Source organism: Callospermophilus lateralis, chromosome 2 (genome assembly GCF_048772815.1).
Source record: "Callospermophilus lateralis isolate mCalLat2 chromosome 2, mCalLat2.hap1, whole genome shotgun sequence".
NCBI lineage: Eukaryota > Metazoa > Chordata > Mammalia > Rodentia > Sciuridae > Callospermophilus > Callospermophilus lateralis.
In genome coordinates, this window is record NC_135306.1 from 192611523 (window position 1) to 192636988 (window position 25466).

The window sequence follows — 25466 nt, forward strand, 5'->3', positions numbered from 1 at the left end:
CCTCATCTCGTCTCCCCTTTTATTTGGAGGGGGCACCTGGAATCACTGCCCCTCCTTCCGGCCGGGGTCGGGGCAGTGCCCTTCCTCCTTCGGCTGGGTCACACTTCCACCCTCAGAGGTCGTGCCCCCTCACCTGGGACGCGACCCCTGCCGCCGGGGGCCTACCACTGGCCACAGGCAGGGTCCCAGTTTCGCAAGCCGCAGGCTCACAGGCCAGTGGCCCAGGAGCGCAGGGCGCTGCGCGCCGGGGATCTGCTTCACTCCGACAGCCTGGTCCCTCCCCTGAGGCCGGCGGCCCCTCCTCCGGAGCCGTGGAGCCCGCCCCGGGAGCCCCAGGCCAAGACCCACAAGCCCAGGGCTGCGAGCCCCGGACCCTGGCTCCTGAGGAGCCCGAGGCCTCAGGCTGCCCGCAGACCTCGCCCTCGTTGTCCTCGCGGTCGCAGACCTCGAGCCTGGGAACGAGCGGCACGTCGCAGCGCCGGACCGGGCGGGGCCGGATGGCGGCCTCCGCGTGGATGCAGGCCGGCCTGGCCCGGGCGCTCTTCTACCCGACGCTGCTGTACACGGTGTTTCGCGGGAAGGTGCGGGGTCCGGCGCACCGCGACTGGTACCACCGAATCGACCACACGGTGCTGCTGGGCGCGCTGCCGCTGCGGGGCATGACGCACAAGGTGAGCGGGGCGGCGGGGCCTGGCCTCCGCGCCGCCGGCCCCTTCGCGGCCCGGCCCACCCCGGGTCCCCGCGGCCCTTGCTGAGCCGGCTCTTTGCTTCGGCAGCTGATACAGGAGGAGAACGTGCGCGGGGTGATCACCATGAACGAGGAATACGAGACGAGGTTCCTGTGCAACTCCTCAAAGGTGAGGGGTCCGGATCCCCGGGGAGGAGCTGGGGCGGGGTCGCCTGCCAGCCAGCTTCGCCCACCGCCCCAGGTCTGGGAGACCCGGAGAAGTTTGGGGGAGGAAGTACGCGGCAATGACCATGCTCCAAGACAGAACTCCCAAGCTTGTTTGCCTCCTTGGGAGGAGAATCTGGTTTTACAAGCTCAAATTGCAGCAGTTGGAGATAGAAATGTGAAAGCCCCAGCACTCGGGAGGCTGAGGCTAGAGGAGTTGGAGGACAGCCTGGGCAACATTTGAGACCCTATCTCAAAACAAAACAAGAGATGGAAAAGTAAAGTTGACAAAAATCCCTTTATGCACAAAATTTTATTCTTAATTTCTGCCTTTCAAATTAGTAACTGAGCCTGAGGCAGTGATGATGCACATCTAAAATCCCAGCAACTCAGGAGGGAGGCAGGAGGATCTCACGTTCTAGACCAACTTCAGCAACTTAGCAAGATCCTGTCTCAAAACAAAAACTTTAAAAAGATAAAAAAAAGGGGTGAGGATATTAAGAGCCACTGGGCTCAATCCTCAGTACCTAAAAAATGAAAAAATAAAAATAAAAAAATCAGTGACTGAAATTGAAAGACAAAAACTGTGCCTTGCTCATTCCATCATTCATCCATGTAATGCTTATTAAGTATTCAATACGGGTCAGGCACTGTGAGGCATTCAAGATGAAATCCCTAGCAAATGTAAGAAGAAAAGCACCCTCCCAACACTCTTACCATCTAAATGTGTCATAAAATTATCCATTGAAAAGCTAAAAAGAGTTCATTCATTTGGCTCTGATTTGGGTGAATTTTTACCATATTAAAATGTTAGAGATTAGGATTGAACTCCAAAATACTGTCATAATAAAGTTCAGTCAAAAATGTAATTTTCATTAAATATGAATGCTTGCTTGTGGACCCTTCCACAATGGTTATTAGTAAATGCTGCTCTATTGTTACTAAACAATGATCTTTCTCTATTATACTGATACAGATAGTGAAAATGCTGTTAATTTCAACCTACAATTTTTTAAAAAATAATTTTAGTAGTAGATGGTCACAATACCTTTATGTTGTTTATTGTTTCTTTGTTTATGTGGTTCTGGGGATTAAATCCAGTGCCTCATACATGCTAGACAAGCATTCCACCACTGAGCCACAACCCCAGCCCAACCTACAAATTGTTTTGAAACTTTAAATTTGTGACTCACATTTTAAATATATAAGCCAGTGATTCAGGAGGCTGAGGCAGGAAGATTGATAGTTTGAGCCCAGCCTTCGCAACTTAGTAAGACCCTGACTCCAAATTCAAAAAGGCTGGGGATGCAGCTCAGTGGTAGAGAATCTCTAGGTTTAATCCTAGTACTGAGAAAAAGAAAAAAGTGTGTGTGTGTGTAATTAGTGGCTGAGAATGTAGCTCAGTGGGAGAGCACATTTAGCCTCTCATATGTGTGACCCTGGATTTGTCCTTAGCACCACACACACACATACGTGCACATGTATATGTTAGTATGAATTAGTCATGGCGCACATATATATATGTGTGTGTGTGTGTGTGTGTGTTTATTTATTTATTTATTTATTTATTTATTTATTTATTGGTACTGGGGATTGAACTCAGGAACACTCTGACCACTGAGTCACATCCCCAGTCCTATTTTGTATTTTCTTTAGAGACAGGGTCTCACTGAGTTGCTTAATGTCTTGCTGTTGCTGAGGCTGGCTTTGAACTTGTGATCTTCCTGTCTCAGCCTCCTGAGCTGCTGGGATTACAGGTGTGTGCCACCACAACAGCCATGGCATATATTTTTGACATGCCTATGGTGCAGGGGATTGGACCCTCTACTACTGAGCTACACCCACCCCCTCTTGGCATACATTTTTATTATGGTGAGATTGCAATAAATCACCGAGTCGATCTTATCTTAAAGCAGAAGATGGGACATTTATTTACTGGCTGGTGGTCTGGATTCACCATCTGGTGAGCCAAAGGGCAGGCTGCAAGTCTACATTCTTCAACCCCTTCCAAGGGTTAGAGTACACCTTTATAGTCCAAAACTACATTAATCATAAGTGGATGTTGCTATGATTCAAAACCATAAACAAACATCATGAGATCTAAAATCATAAGCAGAGGGGAAGTGGGTCAAAATGCCTAGTTGAGTACAAGATGAAGAATGTGTACTAATATCTATACAATCATTCTGATAAGGTACATCGTCCAAGAAAAATAGGAACCAAAAAGAGAACAATTTTATGTTGTGTCCCATGACTAAACACTCAAGGTCACTCCAGGTGAACTGGGCTGGCACGAAATAATCACACAGAGACAGAGACATACCTTTTTCTTTGGGTCCTGTGATAGCTCCTCTGATCTTAGGGGTCCATGGAAAGAGAGAGGGGAACACATGCTGAACCCTTCTAAAGGGGAAAGCCATTCAAATGAGGCAAGGGGTCAGGTTTCAGGGGTTGAGTCTAGCGGATTGATTACCTCTAGGAAGGCCATGCCCATCTCATGAGCTGTGTGGGGAGCATAGGCAGAGTGAGCAAAAAGACCAGAGTGAGGCGCACCCAACCCGGGCAACGTGGATTCAGTCCACTTTGTGCGCTCAGAGCTCATGGCTTGCCACATCTCCACATTCTCATAGCTCAAGGCTAAGGGGTACCCAGTTTGTTCCTACGTGGCAGCTCCCAACAATTTTACATTGTACGAGAACAGAAGCATTTGCGTTTCTAAGCAGGGTGTGCTAAGCAGGATCAGGATGGCAGAGATGGAAATTTCTCATGGGAGAAGCATTTCTTAGATGACATGGAGTCTCAGGGTAAAATGGAGTCTGTTTGTCATTGCCTGACCAGTAAAATTTTAAGGAATGGAAGGGGCTGGGGTTGTGGCTCAAGTGGTAGAGTGCTTGCCTAGCACCTCTGAGGCACTGGGTTTAATCCTCAGCACCACATAAAAATAAAATAAAGATATTGTATCCACCTAAAACTAGAATATAAATATTAAAAAAAAAAAAGCATGAATAACAGCTCCTTGGATTTCCCAAAGTACTTTGCAACAAGGCCTTGAGGGTCATTAGCCAAAACAGTAAATGTTCACTACTGGGGTCAGTCCTGTGGTGCAAGGGGAGTCCGAAGTTGCTGGACATCTGCAAAATATGTTTGTCTTTCTATGTGAGGCATTGACATTTGTAAAATGGAGCTATACCATCCCACTATTGCAGGGAAAAGAAATCTCCAAGGCAATGGTTCTCACATTTTAATATGCCTAAAAATCATCTGGCAATCTTGCTAAAATAGCATATTCCTACTTACAACCCCCAGAGATTCTGACTCAGTAACTTTAGGGTGGGGTCCAGGAATCTGAGTATTTAGCAACTCTGCAGGTGTTTCTGATGCAATTGATGCATAAGCTACAGCTGCAAAACTCTTTCAGTTTTTGTTAATTTTATAAGTAGAATTAAATACAGACCTTCATTCAGTGTCATAAAAATCTCAGGTACTCACAAAAGAGGTTAATAAAGAGTAGCTGGATTACAGTGTCTAAGCCAGGATAGCAAGTTAGAGGCCAGTGTGGGCAATTTAGACCCTATCTCAAAATAAAAAGGAAAAAGAACAAATTAAAAAAAGAAAGAAAGAAAAGAAAAGAAAAAGCACTGGGGATGTAGCTTAGTGGTGGAGCACTTGCTGAGGATGTGTGAGCTCTTCAGTTCTATCCTCAATACTACTCTGCCATACACATACAAAAAGAGTAGCTGGAGCATATCTGAAGTCTTAAAGCAAATATAAAGTTGCCCAGTTTAACAGAGCTTTATTTCTCCCATTTCTTCTTTTTAAGTGATAATATTTCACAAGTAGATATGTTTCAGTTTTAAAATGATAAACCTATTTTTAGATGTATCCCTCAAAAAAGTGGTAAAAATGTATATACTTGGGATAAAATATAGTACCCTCAATCTGCAGCTGAATCACTCTCTAGACAGGTTTCAAAATTAGGCAAAAGCTTTTTTTTTTTTTTTTTTTTGATGTATACTAGTGCTGGGAATTAAACCCAAACCTTTGTGCAGGCCAGGCAAACACTCTACCCCTAGAGCTACCTCCCCTACCCCCATAACTTTTGCAGCCAAATTTTATACAATATTTTGCAGCTAAAGAGTCAAATATCTGAAGGGTACTTAGTTTGCAGTATTGGGGTTGGACCCAGGGGCCCTTTACTACTGAGCTACATCCTACCTGCCATGCTTTTTTTTTTATACTGGATTTTGAACCCAGGGGTATGCTACCACTAAGCTACATTCTTTTATTTTCGAGGTAGGGTCTAAATTGCCCAGGCTGGCCTTGCTATCTTTTGGCCGGCCTCCACTTCCCAAGTAGCTGAGATTACAGGCATGTACCATCACACCCAGCTAAATAACTGGTTGGTTAGCATCTGGTTCTTTCAGGTTGGGTTTTTTGTTGTTGTTTGGGGGTATTGGGGCATTGCACAGAGGGCCTTTCATATGCTAGGTAAGCACTCCACTCTGCCACTGAGCTATGTCTACAACCCAACTTTTAAAAAATTTTTATCTTAAGACAGGGTCTAGATAAGTTGCTGAGACTGGCCTTGAATTTGGGAATTCTGCCTCAACCTCCTGAATTAACAGGATTACAAGCACATGCACCACTGCACCTGGTTTAAAGAGTACTTTAAGAGTAGTTTTGGCCAGGCGCAGTGGCAGACACCTGTAATCCCAGCAGCTTGGAAGTCTGAGGCAAGAGGATTTCGAGTTCAAAGCCAGCTCAGTGGTAGAACGCTCGCCTAGCATGTGTGAGGCCCTGGGTTTTATCCTCAGTACCACATAAAAATAAAAAAAATGAAAGTATTGTATCCAACTACAACTAAAAAATAAATACTAAAAAAAAAAAAAAAAAAAAAAAAAAAAGCCAGCCTCAACAAAAGCAAGGCACTAAGCAACCCTATTTTGTATTTTATAGGGGTGGGGATGTGGCTCAGTGGTCAGAGTGCCCCTAAGTTCAGTCCCTGCTACCCAAAAAAGAGGGGGCTGGAGCTATAGCTCAGTGGTAGAGGGCTTGCCTCACATGTGTGAGGCACTGGGTTCTATCCTCAGCACCACATAAAAATAAATGAATAAATAAGGGTCTGGAGTTGTAGCTCAGCAGTAGAGCACTTGCCTCATATGTGTAAAATAAGTAAATAAAAAAAAAGATTGATTCCTTCTACAACCTACAACTAAAAAACTATTAAAAAAAAAAAAAAAAAGAGTGCTGGGGATATAGCTCAGTGGTAGAGTGCTTGCCTAGCACGCACAAGACCCTGGGTTCAATCCTCAGCACCACAAAAAATAAATAAATAAATAAATAGTTTGGAGCTGGGGTTGTGGCTCAGGGGTAGAGTGCCTGCCTGGTACAGGAGGCACTGGATTCCATCCTCAGGACTACCTATAAATAAATAAAATAAAGGTATTGTGTCCATCTACAAATTTAAAAAAAAGAAAATAAGCAAAAGAAAGTTATTTTAAAAAGAAGAAAATGGGGCTGGGGCTATAGCTCAAAGTACTAACTTTGCAGGTCTGAGGCCCTGAGTTTGATCCTCAGCACCACATAAAAATAAAGATTTTGTGTCCATCTACAACTTAAAAAAAAGAAGAAAGAATAGTTTAAGGGCTGGGTAGGTAGCTCAGTGGCAGACTGCATGCCTAGCATGTGGTGCAAGGCCCTGAGTTTGATCCCCAGGACCACACACACAAAAGAAAATACTTTAAATCTGGGACACAGTTCTAACTCAGCAGCATAGCTGTTAAGTGAAAGACCAGCCATGTAGTCAGCCATTTTAAGGGCATTTCTATTAAAAAATTTCTTTTTTAGAAAATAGAAAAGAGTATATTCACATTGTAGTAAACCTTTAAATTTCCTGTTGCTTTGCTGTCCCTTGGGAGACAGACCCTCTTCATGCTGACCACATCAGGTTTCTTTCATTCTCTCTTTTATGCTGGTGGACCTGATTTCAGGAGTGGAAGAGAGTAGGAGTTGAGCAGCTGCGGCTCAGCACAGTCGACATGACTGGGATCCCCACCTTGGCCAACCTCCACAGAGGAGTTCGCTTTGCACTGAAGTACCAGTCATTGGGCCATTGTGTCTACGTGCATTGTAAAGCTGGACGCTCCAGAAGTGCCACTATGGTTGCAGCATATCTAATGCAGGTATTTTTTTTTTGGATGATGCAGGTATTTCTGGACTGATCTCTTTTATAGTAGACTTCCAGAAGTTCAATAGTATGGTTACTGGCAGGCCTTGCTGGGGGGAACCATTACCCAATAATAGGCTGTCTGTAGGTGGTGTGGTGTCATGCAAAGCACCTGAGATTCATGGATAGGCTAACCTTTGGCTCTGACACCTGCCAAAGCACAAAAAGTTGGACTCTCCTCTCTGATGTTTAGTTTCCTCAAAATAAATGTGGTATGAAGCTCGAGTACTATAGATAATATTAGTGCTAATCACTTTCAGGTCTATAGTACTCAGGTTTCTTCAAGTATTTCTTGAGTCTCAGGTGTGGTGGCTCATGCCTGTAATCCCAGCAAGTTGAGAGGCTGAGGCAGGAAGATCACAAGTTTGAGGCCAGCTTCAGCAACTCAGTGAGATCCTTCCTCAAAATAAAAAATAAACAGGGCTGGGGTTGTGGCTCAGTGGTTTAAATGCCCCTGAACATTAATTTCTAGAAAGAGAGTATCCAAACCAAATTTTACCTATTTGCTGACTAGCAGTAGGATGCTTAAAAATATTTTAACACATGCTGTGGCATGTACCTGTAGGACCAGCTGCTTGTTACACTGAGGCAGGTGAATCACTTGAGCCCAGTTCAAGACCTGCCCAAGCAACACAGCAAGACCTTGTTTCAAAATAAATAAAAAACACTCATTTTTGTTACCAGTCTGGCCCCTACACAGTATTTTCTAAGTCATGTGGACAAAGGACAAAGGAAATGTGGTAATCTGTCTAGTTTTGTGTCACTGTGGACTGGTGAGTAAATGACTATAAACAGTACTCAAGGACTGGGGATGTAGGTTAGTGGTAGAGCACCTGGTTCAATCCCCAGTAACACAAAAAACAAAAATACCCATTTTATACTCTTTACTATAAATTTCTATTGGTGGTTCTGGTGATTGAACCCAGGGCCTTGTGTATGCTAAGCACGCACCTTATTACTGAGCTACACCCTCAGCCCATCCTAGAAATTCTTCTAAAATTTCAGCTCAGAACTTAGGATATTGATGAGGCCTAGGCAGTTTTGAGATTAGGGTCTCAGCTTCACCTTTAACCTTTTTCCAGAGTTTGGAAGCATAAGAATTGGCATACTATTGTGGGCCTGGTTGACTGAGATGATTAAAGTGCTCTCCATTTATCATACGTGGAGTATGGGGTTGTTTTGTTGAGATAGAGTCTTGCTATCTTGCCCAGACTAGCCTTGAGCTCAAGTGATCCTCTTGCTTCAGCCTCAAGTATCACACTGGTAATACAGCATGATTTTTAACACCCCTCCTCAAATGGCCTTTTTTTTTTTTTTTTTTTTTTTGGTGGGGATACAGGGAATTGAAGTCAGGGGCACTCAACCACTGAGCCACAGTCCTATTTTGTATTTTATTTACAGACAGGGTCTCACTTAGTTGCTTAGTGCCTCACTTTTGCTGAGGCTGGCTTTGAACTCATGATCCTCCTATCTCAGCCTCCCAAGCCACTGGGATTACAGACATGTACCACTGCACCCAGCTCAAATGGACTTTTCTGAAAAAAGGAATTCTAGGAGTCCTTCAACACCCCCATAGGTCCAGGGCATCTGAACATCTGACCCTTTCTTTCTCTGTTGATTTCCCAACCATCTACTTTAGGTACACAACTATAGCCCAGAGGAGGCTGTCAGAGCCATTTCCAAGATCCGGTCCCACATCTACGTCAGACCTGGCCAGCTGGAAATTCTCAAAGAGTTCCACAAGGAGATTTCTACAAGAGCAGCAAGATGACACTTATGAAAGCTATGAAATGTGTGGATTTGAAAGAACTAAACAATGCTGCTTGATTCAGAATAAAGAAGTTGTATAGGACCAAAAGGGCTTAAGCCCAGACTTAACGGAACAGAAATGTACTAAGTAGGGGACAATTTTCTTGTGTCTTATTTTCCTAAATTAACGCTGTTATATGCCTACAGAGGAAGACTTAGTGTATCTACATTTTTTTTTTTTTTGTAGATGGACACAATACCTTTTTATATTTACTTTTATGTGGTGCTGAGGCTCCAACCCAGTGCCTCACACGTGCTAGGCAAGCGCTCTACCACTAAGCTACAACCCCAGCCCCTAAATCTTGTTTTCTTTAATAGCACCAAGAAATATTCATTTCAACAAAAATCTATTATGTACCTAAAATTATACTTTAATATCATAAAAAGACATTTAACTGTAGAAAAAGGAAAAAATACTCAGCTCTGGCTTTTTGCTACTGTCAGAACCCCAAATTTACTGGCCCTGTGGGGGCATCCCTCACACTTCTGGAGTATGTAAAAAAGAATGCACGAGGGTGGGTGGGGGGCTGGGGATATAGCTCAGTTGGTAGAGTGCTTGCCTCACATGCACATGGCCCTGGGTTCAATCCCCAGCACCACCAAAAAAAAAAAAAAATTAAAAAAAAAAAAGAAGAAGAAGAATGCATGGGATGCAGGCAGGATTGCTGATTTAGAAATACATGGATATGGGTATGCTGGGCACAGTGGTGCATTCCTGTAATCCCTGCAGCTCAGGAGGCTGAGACGGGAGGATCATGAGTTTAAAGCCAGCCTCAGCAAAAGCGAGGCGCTAGGCAACCCAGTGAGACCCTGTGTCTAAAATAAAATACAAAATAGGGCTGGGGATGTGGCTCAGTGGTTGAGTGCCCCTGAGTTCAATCCCTGGTACCCCCCCACCAAAAAAATAAATGTATGGGTATGTAACTAGTTCTTCTTAGGAAGTCACCCCTCAGGATTCAACACAGATGCACATATCCTTTCAAAAACTTTTATTTGTATGAACAGTTAGTTCCTAGCTCTTGATTTAGCTTAGAGCTTTTAAAAGAGCAGAGACCTTATATATTTGAGTCTGAAAAACAAGTTTCTGCTATTAATCAGAAATAATTCTTTCTACTTTCTAGCTTACCCATTGGAGTAAGCCAAAAATAAAACCAAAGTTGCTTTTTCTGACAGAAGATGAGAAAATGATAAAAGGAACGTCTTAAATTCTAGAGTTGACCCCTGCTGGTGAAATACACCCTTAGCTAAGTCCATTTTCCCATCCAAAGCCTAAAGGAAAACTTAACACCTAATTCTTTGTGGTAAAATGATCAACTAGCCACTTCATAGACTATAGAAAAAGTAAGGATGGGAATCTTTCCTTCCACCCTGGGATGAGGTGCTCCTATTTTACATTGATTAGGTAAAGAGGGGAGGCTGTGCCTAAGGTCTGAGAAAAAGGTCACACTAAGCAATCTGTAATGAGGCATAGGATCAGTGGGGATGGCAGAGAACAGGCTGGCCACCTCTCAGTTCAAGCAGCCAGCTCTACAGCAACAGTCTCAAAATACCCAAACAAAACATCCTATGTGTTCAAGGAAGAGATGAGGTGCTGCCCAGAATAACATATAACTCTGAATTGGGGCTCAGGGAATTTTGAGTTTAGAGAGGAGTCTGAAAAAGGGAGGGTGAAGGAGTCAGCTGCTCTTCCTGTCACCACCTTAGGCCAACACGAACTGCAAATTGGTAAGCAGCACCTTAATGCCTCTAGTGACAGTTACAGCTGAAGTGGCAGGGTCGAGTTTGTAGGTGTTGGCATCTCCCTTCTTGTATCGGTCCCTGAAGACATAGATGCTCCCATTGCAGCTGGCGATCTTCCAGAGAGATGGGGCGGAACTCCAGGCCTCCGGAAGGCAAAGCCTAGTGAAGCTGTCTAGCAGGGGATTGTAGCACACCAGGGAGTCCCCTTCAGCCACAATAAACACCAGATCCTTGTGCACTGCTGCATGCATGCGGCCTGCGAAGGGTAGTACATAGGGCTTCACGTGACACTTGTCTGTCTCTGTGTCAAAGCACTGGATAAGTCGGGAAGGTTTGGTAAAGAAGTCCAGGTCATTCTCCTCTCCCCCTAGTAAGTAGATGATTCCGTTGAGATTGGCACCAGCGGCCCCTGACACAGCCACCTCTAGCTGAGTTGTCTCTGTCCATACATTATCACCTACCCGATAATAGATGACTGCATTTGAGAGGGTATCTTGCAGTGTCTTGCCACCCAGTGAATATATGGCATCTTTCCCAGGCACAGACACCAGGGTGTGTTGGAGCCGGTCTCGGGGCAAAGGTGCACACCACTCCCAGTCAACGGTGGCATTGTTGCACTTCCACATGCGCCTTGGGATGGAACCTCCCACCACATATAAGTCTCCACCATGCTTGCAGGCTGCAGTGATCTGGTGGCACAAGCTATTTTGGCCACTTACACTGATGGAGTCATCTTCAGCACAGTGTAAGGACACAGCTAACGAGTGGGTACGGGATGACTCTTTTCCAATAAGGTAAATGTGCACATTCTCCCCAATTTCCTGTTGCCAAAATCAAAATTATAATGACATGTCAGTTCAATGAGACAAGTATCTAAGTTCTGAGCCTCTCATATCCTTTTGTAACCTACTCCCCTCCAATCACCATTGGCCTTCCTGACTCCTCTAATTACTCTCTCAGGCATTTGATGCTGAGGTAGAGAATCTGTTGTACCACTCACTCTTGCAGCTTTTAAAAAACTATCATAAATTGTGCTTCAGACAAAAGATTATTAACCAAATGATGAAAGTAGTTCACTTGAGCTTTTGAAGCTCATAGATTGGTGGCTTCTGGGATCTCCTCTCCCTATCATAGCAACTTCAAGCAATAGACAATTTATTCAATAGTCATGAAAGAGGCCAGGCCAGGTGATGGCTGGAATGTATGGAGATTTAGGTGCCCAATTCTGTTTGTTTTTTGATACTGGAGATTGAACCCAAAGGCACTTCACCACTAAGCTCTATCTTCAGCACCCCTCCCCCCCTTTTAAATGGGGTCTTGCTAAGTTGCTTAGGGTCATGCTTAGTTGCTGAGGCTGGCCTCAAACTTGTGATCCTCCTGACTCAGCCTCCCTAGTTGCCAGGATTATAGGTGTGTGCCACAGTACCTGGCTGGTGCCCCAATTCTTAAGAAATCTGCCTTACCTTCAAGCTAGTCCTAAGTGACTCTGCAAAAGCCTCTCTTTCCTCTTTATTAAAATTGATCCAGGCTTCTATTGCTTCTGTTGGGTTCTGGGAACATGGAACACCATCTGTAAGAGCCAAAGGAAAAGCATGGTCAATAACAGTCGGACAATTTGAAACAGAAATTCAGAGCAAGAGATTTTAAAGATGTGATCCAGTTTATTCGTCCAGCACTGTGTGTATGTATGTGTACACGTACATATGTGTGAAATTAAACTGACAATTGCCTTGCCTTTTTTGCAGTGCTGGGAATCAAACCTAGGACTACACACATGCTAGTCAAGAGCCCACCATTGACCTACACTCCCAGACCTTTGCCTCATTTTTTAAAATTAAAATGGTTGGCTTGATATGCTCCTATTTGCCATGGAAGCAACCTACGAGTTGTGAGGGTGAAGCCCTCACACCTAAAGTGTGATTTTATCTCAGTTGCAGGGTCAGGACTTTTACTAAAAAAGTTTATCTTAGATTTCTTGGTTCATCATCAATTGACTTAGGAAACTAGTCTCACAGGCATGTGCAAAGTACAGGAGAGATGAGAACACTTAAGCACAGAACAGATTTCCCACTGCCTTTAATGGGGAAGTGCTGCTTCTCTAAGGCACTCTGTCTCTAATTGTGGCCACACTGATTCTCAACTTCAATCTACATTCCCCCTGGGGATAATAGTATAAATTAAGAGCAGAAAGTTTGAGAGTTCCTTTGTCTTGAACTAAAACAATCTGAACATCATACCCAAGTAACTGGGTATGATGTGCCCCCTCCCTATACTTACCTGAGATGATATCAGTGAGTAGATGGTGGGGCAAATGGAGAAATTCCTCTGTGCTCTGCAGCTGGGCCAGGTGAGTCTTGGCACAGTGCTTGGCTGCAGTGTAGAGCTCAGGATCACTGTGCCGATCTGCCAGCCACATCACCTGAAGGCAATTTCCCACTTGCACTGTGCGGGCCAAAAACCGAGAACATTCCTCAAAGAGAGATGTCAGCTGATACATGTCTGACACCTCATAAATTTCCTGCAGCTCATCAGCTCGAAGTTTCACAGTCCCATGGTAGATGTAATCAACTAGGAGCTGGAAAACTGACTCACTGACGTCCTGCAACACAATCACCCGGTTGTGAGCCTCCTTCAGATTGGAAGTGAACATGGACCGGAAAAAGCAGCTCTGAGCCGAGAGGACCAGCCGGTGCAGCTGAAACTCCCGGCCTTCCACTGAAATGGTGACATCAGCAAACAGCTCCTCCTCTAGACATAGTTTCATGATGCCTTGAGCCACCCGTCCTGAGTGGGACCGATCTTTGAAAGTGTAGTTCACAAAATAGTTCTCATCCATGGATGCTCCAGGCTCCTCTGGTGATTCCATCGTAGCCAACTTCTCTCTCTGCCAGCTGTCTGCAAAGCAACCTACCTTAAGTAACTTGGGGAAATCACACCCTAGTCTGTGAACCCAATTGTCCCACTCAGAGAGGGAAAAGGAAAAACTGAAAGCAAAGGGAGTCCAGACTGGCCTTAGTCCATACTGGCCTCTCCTTCAACCAAAGCTGGGTTCATTTTAATCTGTGGTACCCTTCCCCTGTTGAAATCAATAAAAGCTCAAACTTCTGATGTTTTGTCTGAGAGAACACTGACTATTCCTCTCCATAATGTAACAGAAGACTTGGGATTTAGGTTAACACATGAAAGCAAGGGTCTGGAGAAAGCTTATGATCTCAAACCCCTTAATATCTAAATACCATGGGCATAAAATTAGTAAGAGGATGCAAAACCAGGTTGGGGGCGGGGGGAACCTGGCCACCTCCTTGAGGCTAGTTTCCCTCTTCCCCTGCACATGGAGTTCAGACACTCCTACATGAGGCTTGGCCTGGGACACTCATCAGCCTCACTTTTTCTCTTTTCTGGGTTTCTGTTCCTCCTTTACCCGCTCGCCCTAATGAATCTCTAAAGCTTCGTTCCAGAGCTTGAGACAGAGCCCAGCTGACCCCAACTAGGGGCACGAGGCCGCCCATGCCCAGTGTTGTGTCTGTTCCACCTGGAGTCGCCTGGGAAACGGTCGCTAGGGAAACTGTTCTCCCCACCCCCGGACCCCCACCCACCCGCCCTCTCTCCTCAAAAGCTTGGCTCGGGGAGCGGGGGAGGGGTATGGAAGGTAGAACTCAGAATAACCATCCCTTCTCTCACCAGTCCGGTGCTTCAGCGTCTTCGCCGTGTCTTCAGTTTCTGCCTCAGCGGCCTAGGGTTTCCCGACTAGCCGGTCTTGTTTTCTCACCTGCGTTCCCTCCTTTCATCCCGGAACCCCTGCTTCCGACCCCACGACCGCCCGGAAGAAGATTTGTTGCACATTTCCGCTTCCGTTCCGTGCCCTTGGGGTTCCGTGTCCTAAAAGCCCTTCCCTTGGCAGCCTGGTTTGTATCCGAGGAACATGGCGGCCGCGGCGGCCAGGGTCTGGTGGCGGGGACTCTTGGGGGCTTCAGCGGTGGCCAGGGGTGAGCAGCGGGCAGCAGGCTGAGGTCAGGGTCAGAATTAGTGGAGCCTCCAGCACAAAGAACTTCTCAAGCCTCACCCTACGCGTCTGTGCCTTTTATCTCCCTGTGCAGGGGCTGGACGACCGTCTGTGCTGTTGCAGCGGGTGAGGAGGGAGAGCGCCTCGGCCGACACGCGCCGTGAGTATGTGCGGGCAGCGCTTTTCTCCAGACTGTTAGCGGGTCCCTTCGTATCCTTGGTCAGATACTTGTCCTTGCCTAGGATGTCCTTCTGTGTTCTCCTGGCAAATCTCTGCTTGTCCTTGGAGACCTGATTGCCATGGTTTCTAACCGACAGGCAGAATCGAGCTCTCCCTGTGCTATAGACCTGTTAGTGGCCTTCCTCCTTTGTCCGTTTTCAGGATCCTCTTTTCTCTGATTAAGTTGACAGTTCTTTGAGGGCAGAAGATCTAACTTTTGGACCTCAGAGCCCAGTAACAACAGCAGCTTTCAAGTTAATTGGGCGCTCACTGCGTATCAGGCATACCAAGCCTTTATGAATAATGTTATTTGGTCCTCACAACAGCTTTATGAGGTAGACTGTATTTAACTGAACATATTTTATGAATCAGGAAACAGTCCAGATAACTAAATTGCCCAGGGTCTGGGGCTAGAAATGTACCTCGGTGGTAGAGCACCTGTCCAGCATGCCCAAGGACTTTGGTTGGATCCCCATCATCTGAAGATAAACAAATAAATAAATAAAACATTTGTTCAGAGTTACAGAGAAAGTTGGTCTGCCTGCCGCCAAAGACACTTAACCATTCTCCCTAGCCTATGCTGGGTGAGTGCCCAGTGATTAGGTTTGTATGAATGAGTATTTGGATATTATGTTACAGTCAACATAAGCAGACTGGGAAATAGAAGACCTAACTTTTCTGGTTTAGGTCTAGGTTTTCTTATTGATGCACACACCAAAAAGGAAGATGGGGTTCACAAGGTAATCTGTGAGGGCTCTTCAGTCAGTCCTGAAGCTCTTAGTATGAGAATCTGGAGTAAGCTAAGGGCCAAGAAGATAAAGAGAAGCAAATGTGTGGTTCCTGTCCTTGAAGAGTTTCTAGTCTGGTAGGACAGCTGACACTATGCTGTGTTTGCAGAAGTATAGAAAGGGAAGAGCATGGAATAGTTTCAAGAAGTGGCAAACACCACAGTTGCAGTAATAAGTTTTTAGTGTATTATGTAGGTGAGGTGGCATTTTTCTCCAATTTTTCATCATTTCCTATACTCTGGAAGAACTACTCTCCACTTACACCTTTTTTTTCTTTTTTTGGTGTATGGGGGGGTAGTGCAGGGATTGAACCCAGGAGCACTTAACCACTGAGTCACACACCCAGCCCTTTTTATTTTTTATTTTGAGACACTAAGTTGCTGAGGCTAGCCTTGAACTTGGCAATTCTCCTGCCTCAACCTCCTAAGCCACTGGGATTATAGACCTGTGCTGTCACACCCAGCTCTTGTGCATCTTCCTGTAGGGAGCCCTGCTGAAAGATGACACCCTTTACAAACCCAAGAGAATAGATGCAGAGCTGGTTGCTGCCTTCTTCACTCTGTTAAATGCGCCTTTTCCTTCCAGCCACAGTCAGACCACAGAACGATGTGGCCCACAAACAGCTCTCAGCTTTTGGAGAGTATGTAGCTGAAATCCTGCCCAAGTATGTCCAACAAGTTCAGGTAATATTCACTACAGTTGTTTGGGTTTGGGTCAAGAAAGAATCATGTTTTCAGGGCACATGGGAATGGGCAGCCTAGTTTCAAAGAAACCATAGATTTCTCCATCTCTAACTTGAGCTTCTTTCTCTATTTTAAGCTAAGTGATTCCAACTGAAGTTAGCTGCTTCCTCTGTAGATATTTCCTTTTTCTTTCCTCCCTTCTGTGTCTGTAGGTGACCTGCTTCAATGAGTTAGAGATCTGTATCCATCCTGATGGAGTCATCCCAGTGCTGACTTTCCTCAGGGATCACACCAATGCACAGTTCAAATCCTTGGCTGACCTGACGGCAGTGGATGTACCAACTCGGCAAAATCGTTTTGAGGTCAGTCAGGAAATTTGAGAAGTTTTGGGGAATAAGGGTGAGAAAGGGACAGAGTCTGGCATAGGGGTATCCTATAATCCCAACAGCTCAAGAGGCTGAGGCAGGAAGATCTCAAGGTCGAAGCCAGCCTCAGCAACTTAGCAAGACACTGTCCCAAAATAAAAAAATAAAAAGAACTGGGAATGTAGCTCCTGTAGTTGTAAAATGCCCCTAGGTTCAATCCAGAAAAAAAGAAAGGGGACATAATATATTCAAGGTGACAGCTACCAATGGGAATCATAGTCTCTCTAGTTTCAGTTTGATTCATTCAGTAGAACACAGCAGTTAAATCAGGGCTTTAGAGTCAGGTAGACCTTAAGTATGAATCTTGGCTCTGTCATCACTTGACTTTGTGACCTCAAACATACTGTTTATTGTAGACAGAGTCTCATTTTGTTGCCCAGACTGATCTTAAACTCTGGTTGAAGTGATTCTCCCACCACAGCCTCCTGAGTAGCTGGAACTATAAGCATACACCCTGGTACCCACTCTATTTGAGAGACAGGGTCTTGCTAAGTTACTCAGGGCCTCACCAAGTTACTGAGGCTGTCTTTGAACTTGCAATCCCCTACCTTAGCCTCCTGGGCCACTGGGATTATAGGTGTGCACCACCATGTCCAGTGCTTTAGTTTTCTCATCTGCAAAATAAGTGTAGGTGATGGTGGGACAAGTCTGGAGGCACTGCTGAAGCCATAGAAAAGAAAACCTTTTATGCTTCCAGCAATTTCAGATGTCAAAAACATTCCCTGCACACAGGACTTGATGTTATATGGTTCATTAGGATCTGTTATGGCTGTCCTTGGATATTTTTTAACTAGTAAGGTTAGAAGATGTGAGGGCTGAGGTTATGGCTCAGTGGTAGAGCACTTGCCTCGCATGCATGAGGCATTGGGATTGATCCTCAGCACCAAATAAATAAATGGTGTTCATCTACAACTAAAATATATATATATATATATATATATATATATATATATATATATATATATATATACATATATATATATGTATATGTATATGTATATTTATTTTTTTTTAAAGATGTGATATTAGATAAGGAGGATTTATCTTAGTGATTTCAGGATGCTGGTAAGTATAATTTCTTACAGCAAGGAACCCAGTAGAGAATTATCAGAAAGGCAATTAAAAAAGAAGAGCCAGGTGGGGCACAGTGGTGCATGCCTATTATTCCAGCAGCTCCGGGAGGCTTAGACAGGAGGATAGCAAGTTCAAAGCCAGCTTCAGCAAAAGCAAGGCACTAGGCAACTCAGTGAGACCGTGTCTCTAAAAAAAATACAAAATAGGGCTGGAGATGTGGTTCATTGATTCGAGTGCCCCTGCGTTCAATACCCAGTACCAATAAAAAAATAAAAGAACCAGGCTTGGTGATAAATGCTTGTAATACAAGCTACTCAAGAAACTGAGGCACAAGGATCACAAGTTCAAAGCCAGCCTAGGAAACTGAGTAAAACCCTGCCTCAAAATAAAAAAGAGCTGGGAATATAACTTATTACTGGAGTACTTGTCTAGCAAGTGCATGGCCCTGGATTCAATCTCTAGTACTGCCAAAAAAAAAAAAAAAAAAAGTATGAATTTGTTTGTATAATGTCTGGTGGTTGTCAGGATCAAATGAGATGGTGTAGGTGACTTATTAGCACACACATTCTCAATACAATTAACAATTAGTATTTTCTATTCATCTACTATGTGCCAGACCCTGGAAAAGAGAAAGAACATCTAGTATCTATCCTCCACACCTAGCAAAAGGTTTGTAACTTAAAGTAGTAATCTGTAGTACATAGGATGGTAGAGGGATACTTTAGAAACAGGCGGGGCACTGTCTGAAAGGCTTCTTTTCAAGAGGATATTTATGCTGAATCTTAACAGATGAGAAGAATACCAGAAATTAGCCTCATGAGGATTTGGGGCAGGTAGAGCAGAGAGATCTTCCAAACAAAGAGTAGCACAAGCAAAGACAGGCATGCTGACATGCCTAGCCACACTATGGCCTGTGCCTTTGCAAGTTGTTGTAAGCATAGGGACAGCTTGACGTTTTGAACTTCAAAACAGAAAGCAGGGTCACAGGTGAAACCCTAACCTACCCTGAATCCTTATAGCTAATGTTTACCCAGAGACTCTCATCTGAGACCCCTCAAACTATGCCCTTCTTCATCCTCTAGTTCCCTCTGTTCTCCCTAGATTGTCTACAATCTGCTGTCTCTGCGCTTCAATTCACGGATCCGTGTGAAGACCTATACAGATGAGCTGACACCAATTGAGTCCACAGTCTCTGTGTATAAGGCAGCCAACTGGTATGAGAGGGAGGTGAGTTGGTGGATATGATGGGCCTTGCCTCTGGGCCAGAGTTGCTGAATTGGTTGAAACTTGGGCTGTAATGTAGCTCCTTTCCCCTATTGTAGGCCCTGTGGACTGGTTGCCTGAGAGCCTCTTTTTTTTCCTAGATCTGGGACATGTTTGGTGTTTTTTTTGCTAACCACCCTGACCTAAGAAGGATCCTGACAGATTATGGCTTTGAGGGACATCCTTTCCGGAAAGACTTCCCACTGTCTGGTTATGTTGAGGTAAGAGCCTTGAAATTGGGGTGCTAGCCTTAGGGAGGGACTCACAGGGAATAGTGGAGATGGTAGGATCTGTGTGGGTGGGCTCTGGATTCAAATCCTAGCTTCATTTTTGTAATCTGGGGCAAGGTACTTAATTTAATTATGATTCTATTTTCTGTACAGTAGGGACAATAATAGCTTAAATGATGTATGGTGAGCATTAAATGATGTATGTGTGAAGCTGGGTGTTTTAAGTGTGCTAAATATCAGTTGATGGTGGCTATTATTATAATAATCATTTTAATGATGAAAGCAGACTTCAGAACAATCTGGCAGGCACAGTGGTGCACGGCTGTAATCCCAACAGTTTGGGAGGCTGAGTCAGGAGTTCTAAGCCAACTTCAGGAAAAGCAAGGCACTAACAACTCAGTGAGACCATGTCTTTAAGTAAAATATAAAATAGGGCTGGGGATATGGCTCAGTGATTGAGTACCCCCCCACCCCGCCCCGCAAATAAAAAAGAAGAGTCTGCCCCCAATTCCTGAAAGTAGAGCATTATTTTTCCTTGCCCTAGATTTTCAATAAGGCATTTGGCAGGGAAGATGCTAAATGTCTAATCCTCACAAACAGCCACCAAACTGGGCACAGTGGCACACACCTGTAATCCCAGCAATTCAGGAGGCTGAAGTAAAAGGATCAAGAATTCAAAGCCAGCCTCAACAAATTAGTGAGACCTTGTCTCAAAATTAAAAAATAAAAAGGGCTGGGGATGTGGCTCAGAAGTTAAGTGCCTCTAGGTTCAATCGCCGTTACCAAGAAAAAACAGAAAAATGAATAGTCACTGAGGCAGGACCAGTAATATGTCACTACATGAGTCTTATAAAGAATTCCAGTGGGCTGGGGTTGTGACTCAATGATAGAGTGCTTGCCTAGCATGTGTGAGGCACTGGGTTCAATCCTCAGCATACTACATAAAAATAAATAAGTAAAGTGTTGCGTCTATCTATAACAAAAAGTACTTAATAAATTTTTTTTTCCCCCCAGTGGCACTGCTGATTGTCTATTAGCAGGAAGGTAGCCTTAAGGGGGAAAAAAAAAACACATAAAGTTTGTAGCAAGGTAGCTTTTTTAGAAATGTTAATTACAAGCATGAGCCAATATGCCTTGTTTAACTTCAGACTTCAGACTTTTTTTTTTTGGTCCCAGGGACTTAACCACTGAGCCACATCCCCAGCCCCTTTTTGTATTTTATTTAGAGACAGAGTCTTACTGATTTGTTTAGGGTCTTGCTAAATTGCTGGAGCGAGCTTTTTTTTTTTTTTTAAAGAGAGAGGGAGAGAGTGAGAGAGAGAGAGAATTTTTTTAATATTTATTTTTTAGTTCTTGGCAGACACAACATCTTTGTTTGTATGTGGTGCTGAGGATCGAACCCGGGCCTCACGCATGCCAGGCGAGCTCGCTACCGCTTGAGCCACATCCCCAGCTCCTGGAGCGAGCTTTGACCTTGTGATCCTCTTGCCTCAGCCTCCTAAGCCGATGCATTACAAGCCTGCACAACCACTCTTGGCTCTGAGATACTGACAGTGGAAATACCAAGGCCAGAAGGCCTGAAGTTGTGTCTATCAGTTTATGTTTACTCTTTTCAGCCACCAGCTGCTCCCAATCCTGGACAAATGCTTTCCATTATCTTATGAGAATGCATGAGCAGAGTCAGTTCTAGAAAAGGGTTCAGAGTTCACACTGTGGTGGGGCAGGCGACAGGGAAGTCTCAATGTTGCTAAAGTGCATGAGTGGTAGGAGACCATCTGGGAATTCCACTTACCAGGTTGTTGGAGTGTGATGCATTGTGACAGGTCACACAAATATGTATGGAGACTTGTTGACAAAAAAGGCTAGAGTAGGAGTCAAGGACAGAGAACGATGATAGGCTGGGGGAATCGCCCATGGCCCGTGAAAGTGTGCTCCTTAGTGGCCATGACAAGACGTTCTTCAGTACTCAGTCCTGTCTTTTGTTCCTGCAGTTACGCTATGATGATGAAGTAAAGCGGGTGGTGGCTGAGCCAGTGGAGTTGGCCCAAGAGTTCCGCAAGTTTGACCTGAACAGCCCCTGGGAGGCTTTCCCTGCCTATCGTCAGCCTCCTGAGACTCTCAAGCTTGAAGCCAGAGACAAGAAGCCTGAAGCCAAATAGCTCCAGGGAAGGCTTATGAATTAAGGAGAGCATCTTATCCATGATTGTGTAAATAAATTCCTATAAGACTCCACACTTCTTGTGTGCTAATAACGGGTAGAGCGACACTTTGACTCAGGTAAAGGCAGGTGCAGGCAAAGGTGTTTCTCTGCTCCCTTAGAATGTACCAAAGCTACAAGTCTGTTTTTTTTTGTTTGTTTGTTTTTGTTGGGGGGTGGGTATCAGGGATTGAATTCGGCCACTGAGCCACATCCCCAGCCCTATTTTGCATTTTATTTAGAGACAGGGTCTCACTGAGTTGCTCAGCACTTCACTTTTGCTGAGGCTAGCTTTGAACTCGCCATCTTCCTACCTTAGCCTCCTAAGCCATTGGGATTACAGGCATGCACCACCACACCTGGCTCTGTTTTGGTTTTCTTTGTTGTTTGTTTTTTTGTTTTTGAGTAGTCCATTTGAGTAGTCCAGATTGAACCCAGGGGCATTTTTCCACTGAACTACATCCCCAGACCTTTTTTTTTTTTTTTTTTAATTGTGAGACTGGCTTCAAATTTATGATCCTCCTATCTCAGACTCCCAAGTCACTGGGATTACAGACATGTAACACCTCCCACAGCCTACAAGTGTATTTTAATGGGAGTAAATAGTGGTGTTGCAGATACTGTCACCTGCAGGCCTGTATGTACTTCTGAGAGGGATTTTGACTAATTCAAAGTGCTCACATTCCAGTAGGTTCAGGATCTCTTTGTTGTGGCATCTAGTGAGAACTGGAGGGTCTCAATAACTGTTGGAGTAAGCCTCTAATGCAGTAAGCCTCTCATGGTGGCATCTGATGGATTCCTGGGTGGAACCAAGGAAACTTCATTCTACTCTCCTCCCACCCACACATCCACTGGGTTACATGAGCCAATAGTCAAAGCTTGAAAGAACACCTTAGCTCATTTTTGAGCCTTGAATCTTGTATTCTCTCTAGCCTGATAGCTTGTCATTCTTGAGCTAGAGGAATCTGCCTAAACAGATTGAACTGAACCTGACCTGAACTAAGACTGGAGCCTCGAGGAGACTCCAGGGCTACGGCAAAAAACGCTAAGGAGTGGCAGATTTGTCTGTCAGGAGACAGTACTCACTTTCCCAGCTGGTCTAGGGTCTCTTCAGCCTATGGCTGAATGCCTGAAATGAGAGCACTAGGCTCTGCCTTCCACATGGCCCACCCAGCATGCAGCTGGAATACTGGGCTCTGCAGCTGATGCTCTTTGGCACCCAAGCAGCTCCCTGGAGGTGGAGTTGGACTGGGTGTCCTGTCAGTAGCAGGATGTTTCAAGGGTGAGGACAGATAGTAAGGTAGCATTACTGCCTGAGATCTTTCCTCCCCCTTTGGAAGGTCAAGCCAGTTTGCTACCAAGCCCTTTTTTCTGTTAACTAAGCATCCCACCATTAGGCAGAACAGGCTGCTACTGCCAAAACCACAGATTCCCATTTCTGGAGGGTGGAAAGGGCCCCAGGAGGTGATGGAGGCCACAAGCCAGTCCCTCCCTATTCTGCATTGAAGACTGACATGCGTAACAGAATGCTGGAGCATCCTGCAGTGGAAAGTTAGAGCTGTGGTATGTGGCAGGCAAATGAGGGAGCACAGAGCTGCTAGGAAAAGTGGGACTCACAGGATGAGGTGCAGCATGGCCAGGACACCACAGTTACTGGTTTATCTGGTGGTAGCCATTTGCCTCTGCCCTGGAGCAACAATAACCCAGCACCATGCAGGTACAGGGGCCTCAGGGTGGGTGGATAGGAGCCAAGAAAGGCTACTGGCAGACAGCAGTTTCTGCTGGCTCCAATTGATCCTCACGGGGCAAAGGATCTGTGGGACTGAAGTGTATGCTACAGTGGGTAATGGTGTGGACCCCACTTAATGCTGGCCTGAGTCACAGTTGGGCCCTGGGCTTATTTCAGCTGATGTCCAAAGCAGGGTCTTTTGATGTGTTCTGGGTTTGGGACAATCACTGCTAATGATACACACTTCATGATACAGGATGGAGGAAAATGAACAGTCATCCTGTCCTGCCCAGTTCTCTGCCTTACACACAATGCACTACTGAGGAGAAGCAAGGAAAGAGTAGCCCCCTCCAAAAAAGTCCTCATCTTGCTGGGCACAAACTGCATGCATATAATTCCAGCTACTCCAAAGGCTGAGGCAGGAGGATCACAAATTCCAAGACAGCTTCAGTAACTGAGCAAGACCCTGTCTCAATTTTTTTAAAAAGGCCTGAGAGTTTAGCTCAGTGGCAGAGCACTTACCTTGTACATGCAAGGCCCTGGGTTCAGTCCCCAGCATTGCAAAAGGAAAAGAGGTCCTTATCCTTTGCGGAGGGTCATTGGCAGTGGTTTAGGTCACATTATCCCCAGATGACTATAGGGAGGGAAAAAGGGAGGAAAAGGGTCTTGTGACCTGTTGATGTGGAGCTCTTTACCAAGGGAATTGTGCAAGTTAAAGAAGGAGTCCTGGGTATTTGCCCACCCTTTGGTATAACTTGGTATGACACTTTGAGATCACAAGATCCATGCCTGGGAGGATGAATGCCAGTGTGCATGTGGGATGGGGGAGGGGAGCATGAGATGGCATTCCTACACTTTAGTAGACAGAAGATCCAGGAGGGACCCCTATGAGGCAGCTGAAGGGCACTTCTGGGACTCTGGGGTGTTCAGGGTGGAATATGACAAGGGCCTGACTCCTCTCTGCTGCCCCAGGGCAGCCCGACGACAGCACCGGCGTGGGAGGTGGCCTGCAGGACCCAGAGGCCCCCGAAGTGATGTTTCAGGTCATTATTCCCAGCCTGGGTTGTGGGGGTGGGAATTTCCACAAGTCCCTAAGCTTAGTGCTGGGAAGGGGAATATCAGGGTGTGCCTGCCGGGGGTGGGGGACAAACTGGCATGAGTTCTACTGCCTGCTTATGCTCCCTACCCGGCTCCCCAGGCTTCAGCCCATCCCTTAAATATTTCCCCTTGCAGCTGCTCTGGGCTGGGCTGGAGCTGGATGTCATGGGGCAACTGTACATCCAGGATGAAGAACTAGCATCCACAAGTCCAGGTCGCCGACTCAGGCTCCTCCTGCAGCACCGAGTACCCAGTGACTTGGAGGGTGCAGAGCAGCAGCTGAAACAGCTCCAGGACCTGCATAAGGGGCCTCCTCTTAGTCCTGGGGACTTTGAACATCTGCTCCTCACAGGCCTATGCTGCGTCTACCGGCTCCATGTTGCTAGTGAGGCTGAAGAAAGGGGTCGCTGGGCCCAGGTCTTCTCCCTCCTGGCCCAGGAAACACTCTGGGACCTGTGTAAGGATTTCTGCCCCCAGGGCCAGCCCCCTTGGCTGGGGCCCTGGGCCTCCATCCTTGGTCCCTTCCCCTGACCCTTCCTTTTTACCTGTCATTTTTCCCTCCTATTATGTCCCACCCCCAAAAAACAACAACAACAACAACAAAAAACCTGAGCGCCAGACCCATCCTGGGCAAGGACTTCTATCTGGCACCTGTTTTTTCCTACTCAGATTTATGGGCTGGACTTGCACCTTGACTCCCCCCACTTCATGCTTACCCCTACCCTTTCTTGTTCCATAGACCCTGATAGGGCTGAAAGTCCAAGGCATGGGAGGGGCAGCAGGCACACAGCTAAGGGCAGGACTTGTGGGCAGTACATGTGATGGGGCCAGGATTGAGAAGTGTGTTTAAGAGATGCTAAAAAGGGAACAGCCCTAAGTATATTCAGGTTAGAACCTCCAGCCTCCAATTCCTACCCTAACAGTCTGAGAGGTCCTGTGGAATCTACAAGTATCTGTATGCCCAGCACCCAGTCCTAATTTAGATAGTCCTCTCAAGCCTGACCAGGGCTCTGGAGTCCCTTGAACCTGCAAGTTCCCCATCTGGATTGGGAGCTCAGGTTGGACTTCTTGAGTTCTGTCTGTTGGAGGA

General features: G+C 45.6%; 4 protein-coding genes and 1 non-coding gene across 6 annotated transcripts; 4 read left to right on the top strand and 1 right to left on the bottom strand.

Annotated features, from left to right (window-relative positions):
- Positions 1-291: 291 nt before the first annotated feature.
- Positions 292-9090, top strand: Ptpmt1 (protein tyrosine phosphatase mitochondrial 1). The gene is made up of 4 exons (XM_076844379.1): positions 292-671; positions 777-857; positions 6883-7074; positions 8758-9090. The coding sequence occupies exons 1-4, from the start codon at positions 498-500 to the stop codon at positions 8887-8889; spliced, it is 579 nt and encodes a 192-aa protein (XP_076700494.1). The 5' UTR covers positions 292-497; the 3' UTR covers positions 8890-9090.
- A 366-nt stretch (positions 9091-9456) lies between these two features.
- On the top strand, positions 9457-9529 carry Trnav-cac (transfer RNA valine (anticodon CAC)). Its single transcript has one exon. It is a non-coding gene; the product is annotated as a tRNA-Val (tRNA).
- A 372-nt stretch (positions 9530-9901) lies between these two features.
- Kbtbd4 (kelch repeat and BTB domain containing 4) lies at positions 9902-14913 on the bottom strand. The gene is made up of 4 exons (XM_076847228.2): positions 14349-14913; positions 12945-13562; positions 12131-12237; positions 9902-11488 (listed from the first exon to the last, which is right to left on the bottom strand). Exons 2-4 carry the CDS (start codon positions 13531-13533, stop codon positions 10628-10630), a joined length of 1557 nt encoding a protein of 518 aa, XP_076703343.1. The 5' UTR covers positions 13534-13562; positions 14349-14913; the 3' UTR covers positions 9902-10627.
- Ndufs3 (NADH:ubiquinone oxidoreductase core subunit S3) lies at positions 14546-21584 on the top strand. The gene is made up of 7 exons (XM_076847229.2): positions 14546-14653; positions 14765-14830; positions 16263-16360; positions 16573-16722; positions 18961-19086; positions 19224-19343; positions 21344-21584. Exons 1-7 carry the CDS (start codon positions 14590-14592, stop codon positions 21509-21511), a joined length of 792 nt encoding a protein of 263 aa, XP_076703344.1. The 5' UTR covers positions 14546-14589; the 3' UTR covers positions 21512-21584.
- Positions 21585-23181: 1597 nt separating this feature from the next.
- On the top strand, positions 23182-24907 carry Fam180b (family with sequence similarity 180 member B). Of its 2 annotated transcripts, XM_076844380.1 has the most exons (3): positions 23182-23266; positions 24251-24321; positions 24512-24907. In XM_076844380.1, exons 1-3 carry the CDS (start codon positions 23182-23184, stop codon positions 24905-24907), a joined length of 552 nt encoding a protein of 183 aa, XP_076700495.1. The 2 variants fall into 2 exon arrangements, with proteins under 2 accessions (XP_076700495.1, XP_076700496.1); XM_076844381.1 differs by lacking the exon at positions 24251-24321 and having other exon boundaries at positions 24477-24907.
- The last annotated feature ends 559 nt before the right edge of the window (positions 24908-25466 follow it).

Bases quoted from the DNA above. Each gene is read 5' to 3' on its own strand.
- Ptpmt1 (XM_076844379.1), top strand. From the start codon at position 498: ATGGCGGCCTCCGCGTGGATGCAGGCCGGCCTGGCCCGGGCGCTCTTC. The intron at 858-6,882 runs GTGAGGGGTCCG...ACCTGATTTCAG, and splicing joins TCCTGTGCAACTCCTCAAAG to GAGTGGAAGAGAGTAGGAGT. The intron at 7,075-8,757 runs GTATTTTTTTTT...CATCTACTTTAG, and splicing joins TTGCAGCATATCTAATGCAG to GTACACAACTATAGCCCAGA.
- Kbtbd4 (XM_076847228.2), bottom strand. From the start codon at position 13,533: ATGGAATCACCAGAGGAGCCTGGAGCATCCATGGATGAGAACTATTTT. The intron at 12,238-12,944 runs GTAAGTATAGGG...TGGCTCTTACAG, and splicing joins ACTCACTGATATCATCTCAG to ATGGTGTTCCATGTTCCCAG. The intron at 11,489-12,130 runs GTAAGGCAGATT...TTTTGGCAACAG, and splicing joins CACTTAGGACTAGCTTGAAG to GAAATTGGGGAGAATGTGCA.
- Ndufs3 (XM_076847229.2), top strand. From the start codon at position 14,590: ATGGCGGCCGCGGCGGCCAGGGTCTGGTGGCGGGGACTCTTGGGGGCT. The intron at 14,831-16,262 runs GTGAGTATGTGC...TTTTCCTTCCAG, and splicing joins CGCCTCGGCCGACACGCGCC to CCACAGTCAGACCACAGAAC. The intron at 16,361-16,572 runs GTAATATTCACT...CTGTGTCTGTAG, and splicing joins AGTATGTCCAACAAGTTCAG to GTGACCTGCTTCAATGAGTT.
- Fam180b (XM_076844380.1), top strand. From the start codon at position 23,182: ATGGCCAGGACACCACAGTTACTGGTTTATCTGGTGGTAGCCATTTGC. The intron at 23,267-24,250 runs GTACAGGGGCCT...CTGCTGCCCCAG, and splicing joins AATAACCCAGCACCATGCAG to GGCAGCCCGACGACAGCACC. The intron at 24,322-24,511 runs GTCATTATTCCC...TTCCCCTTGCAG, and splicing joins CCCCCGAAGTGATGTTTCAG to CTGCTCTGGGCTGGGCTGGA.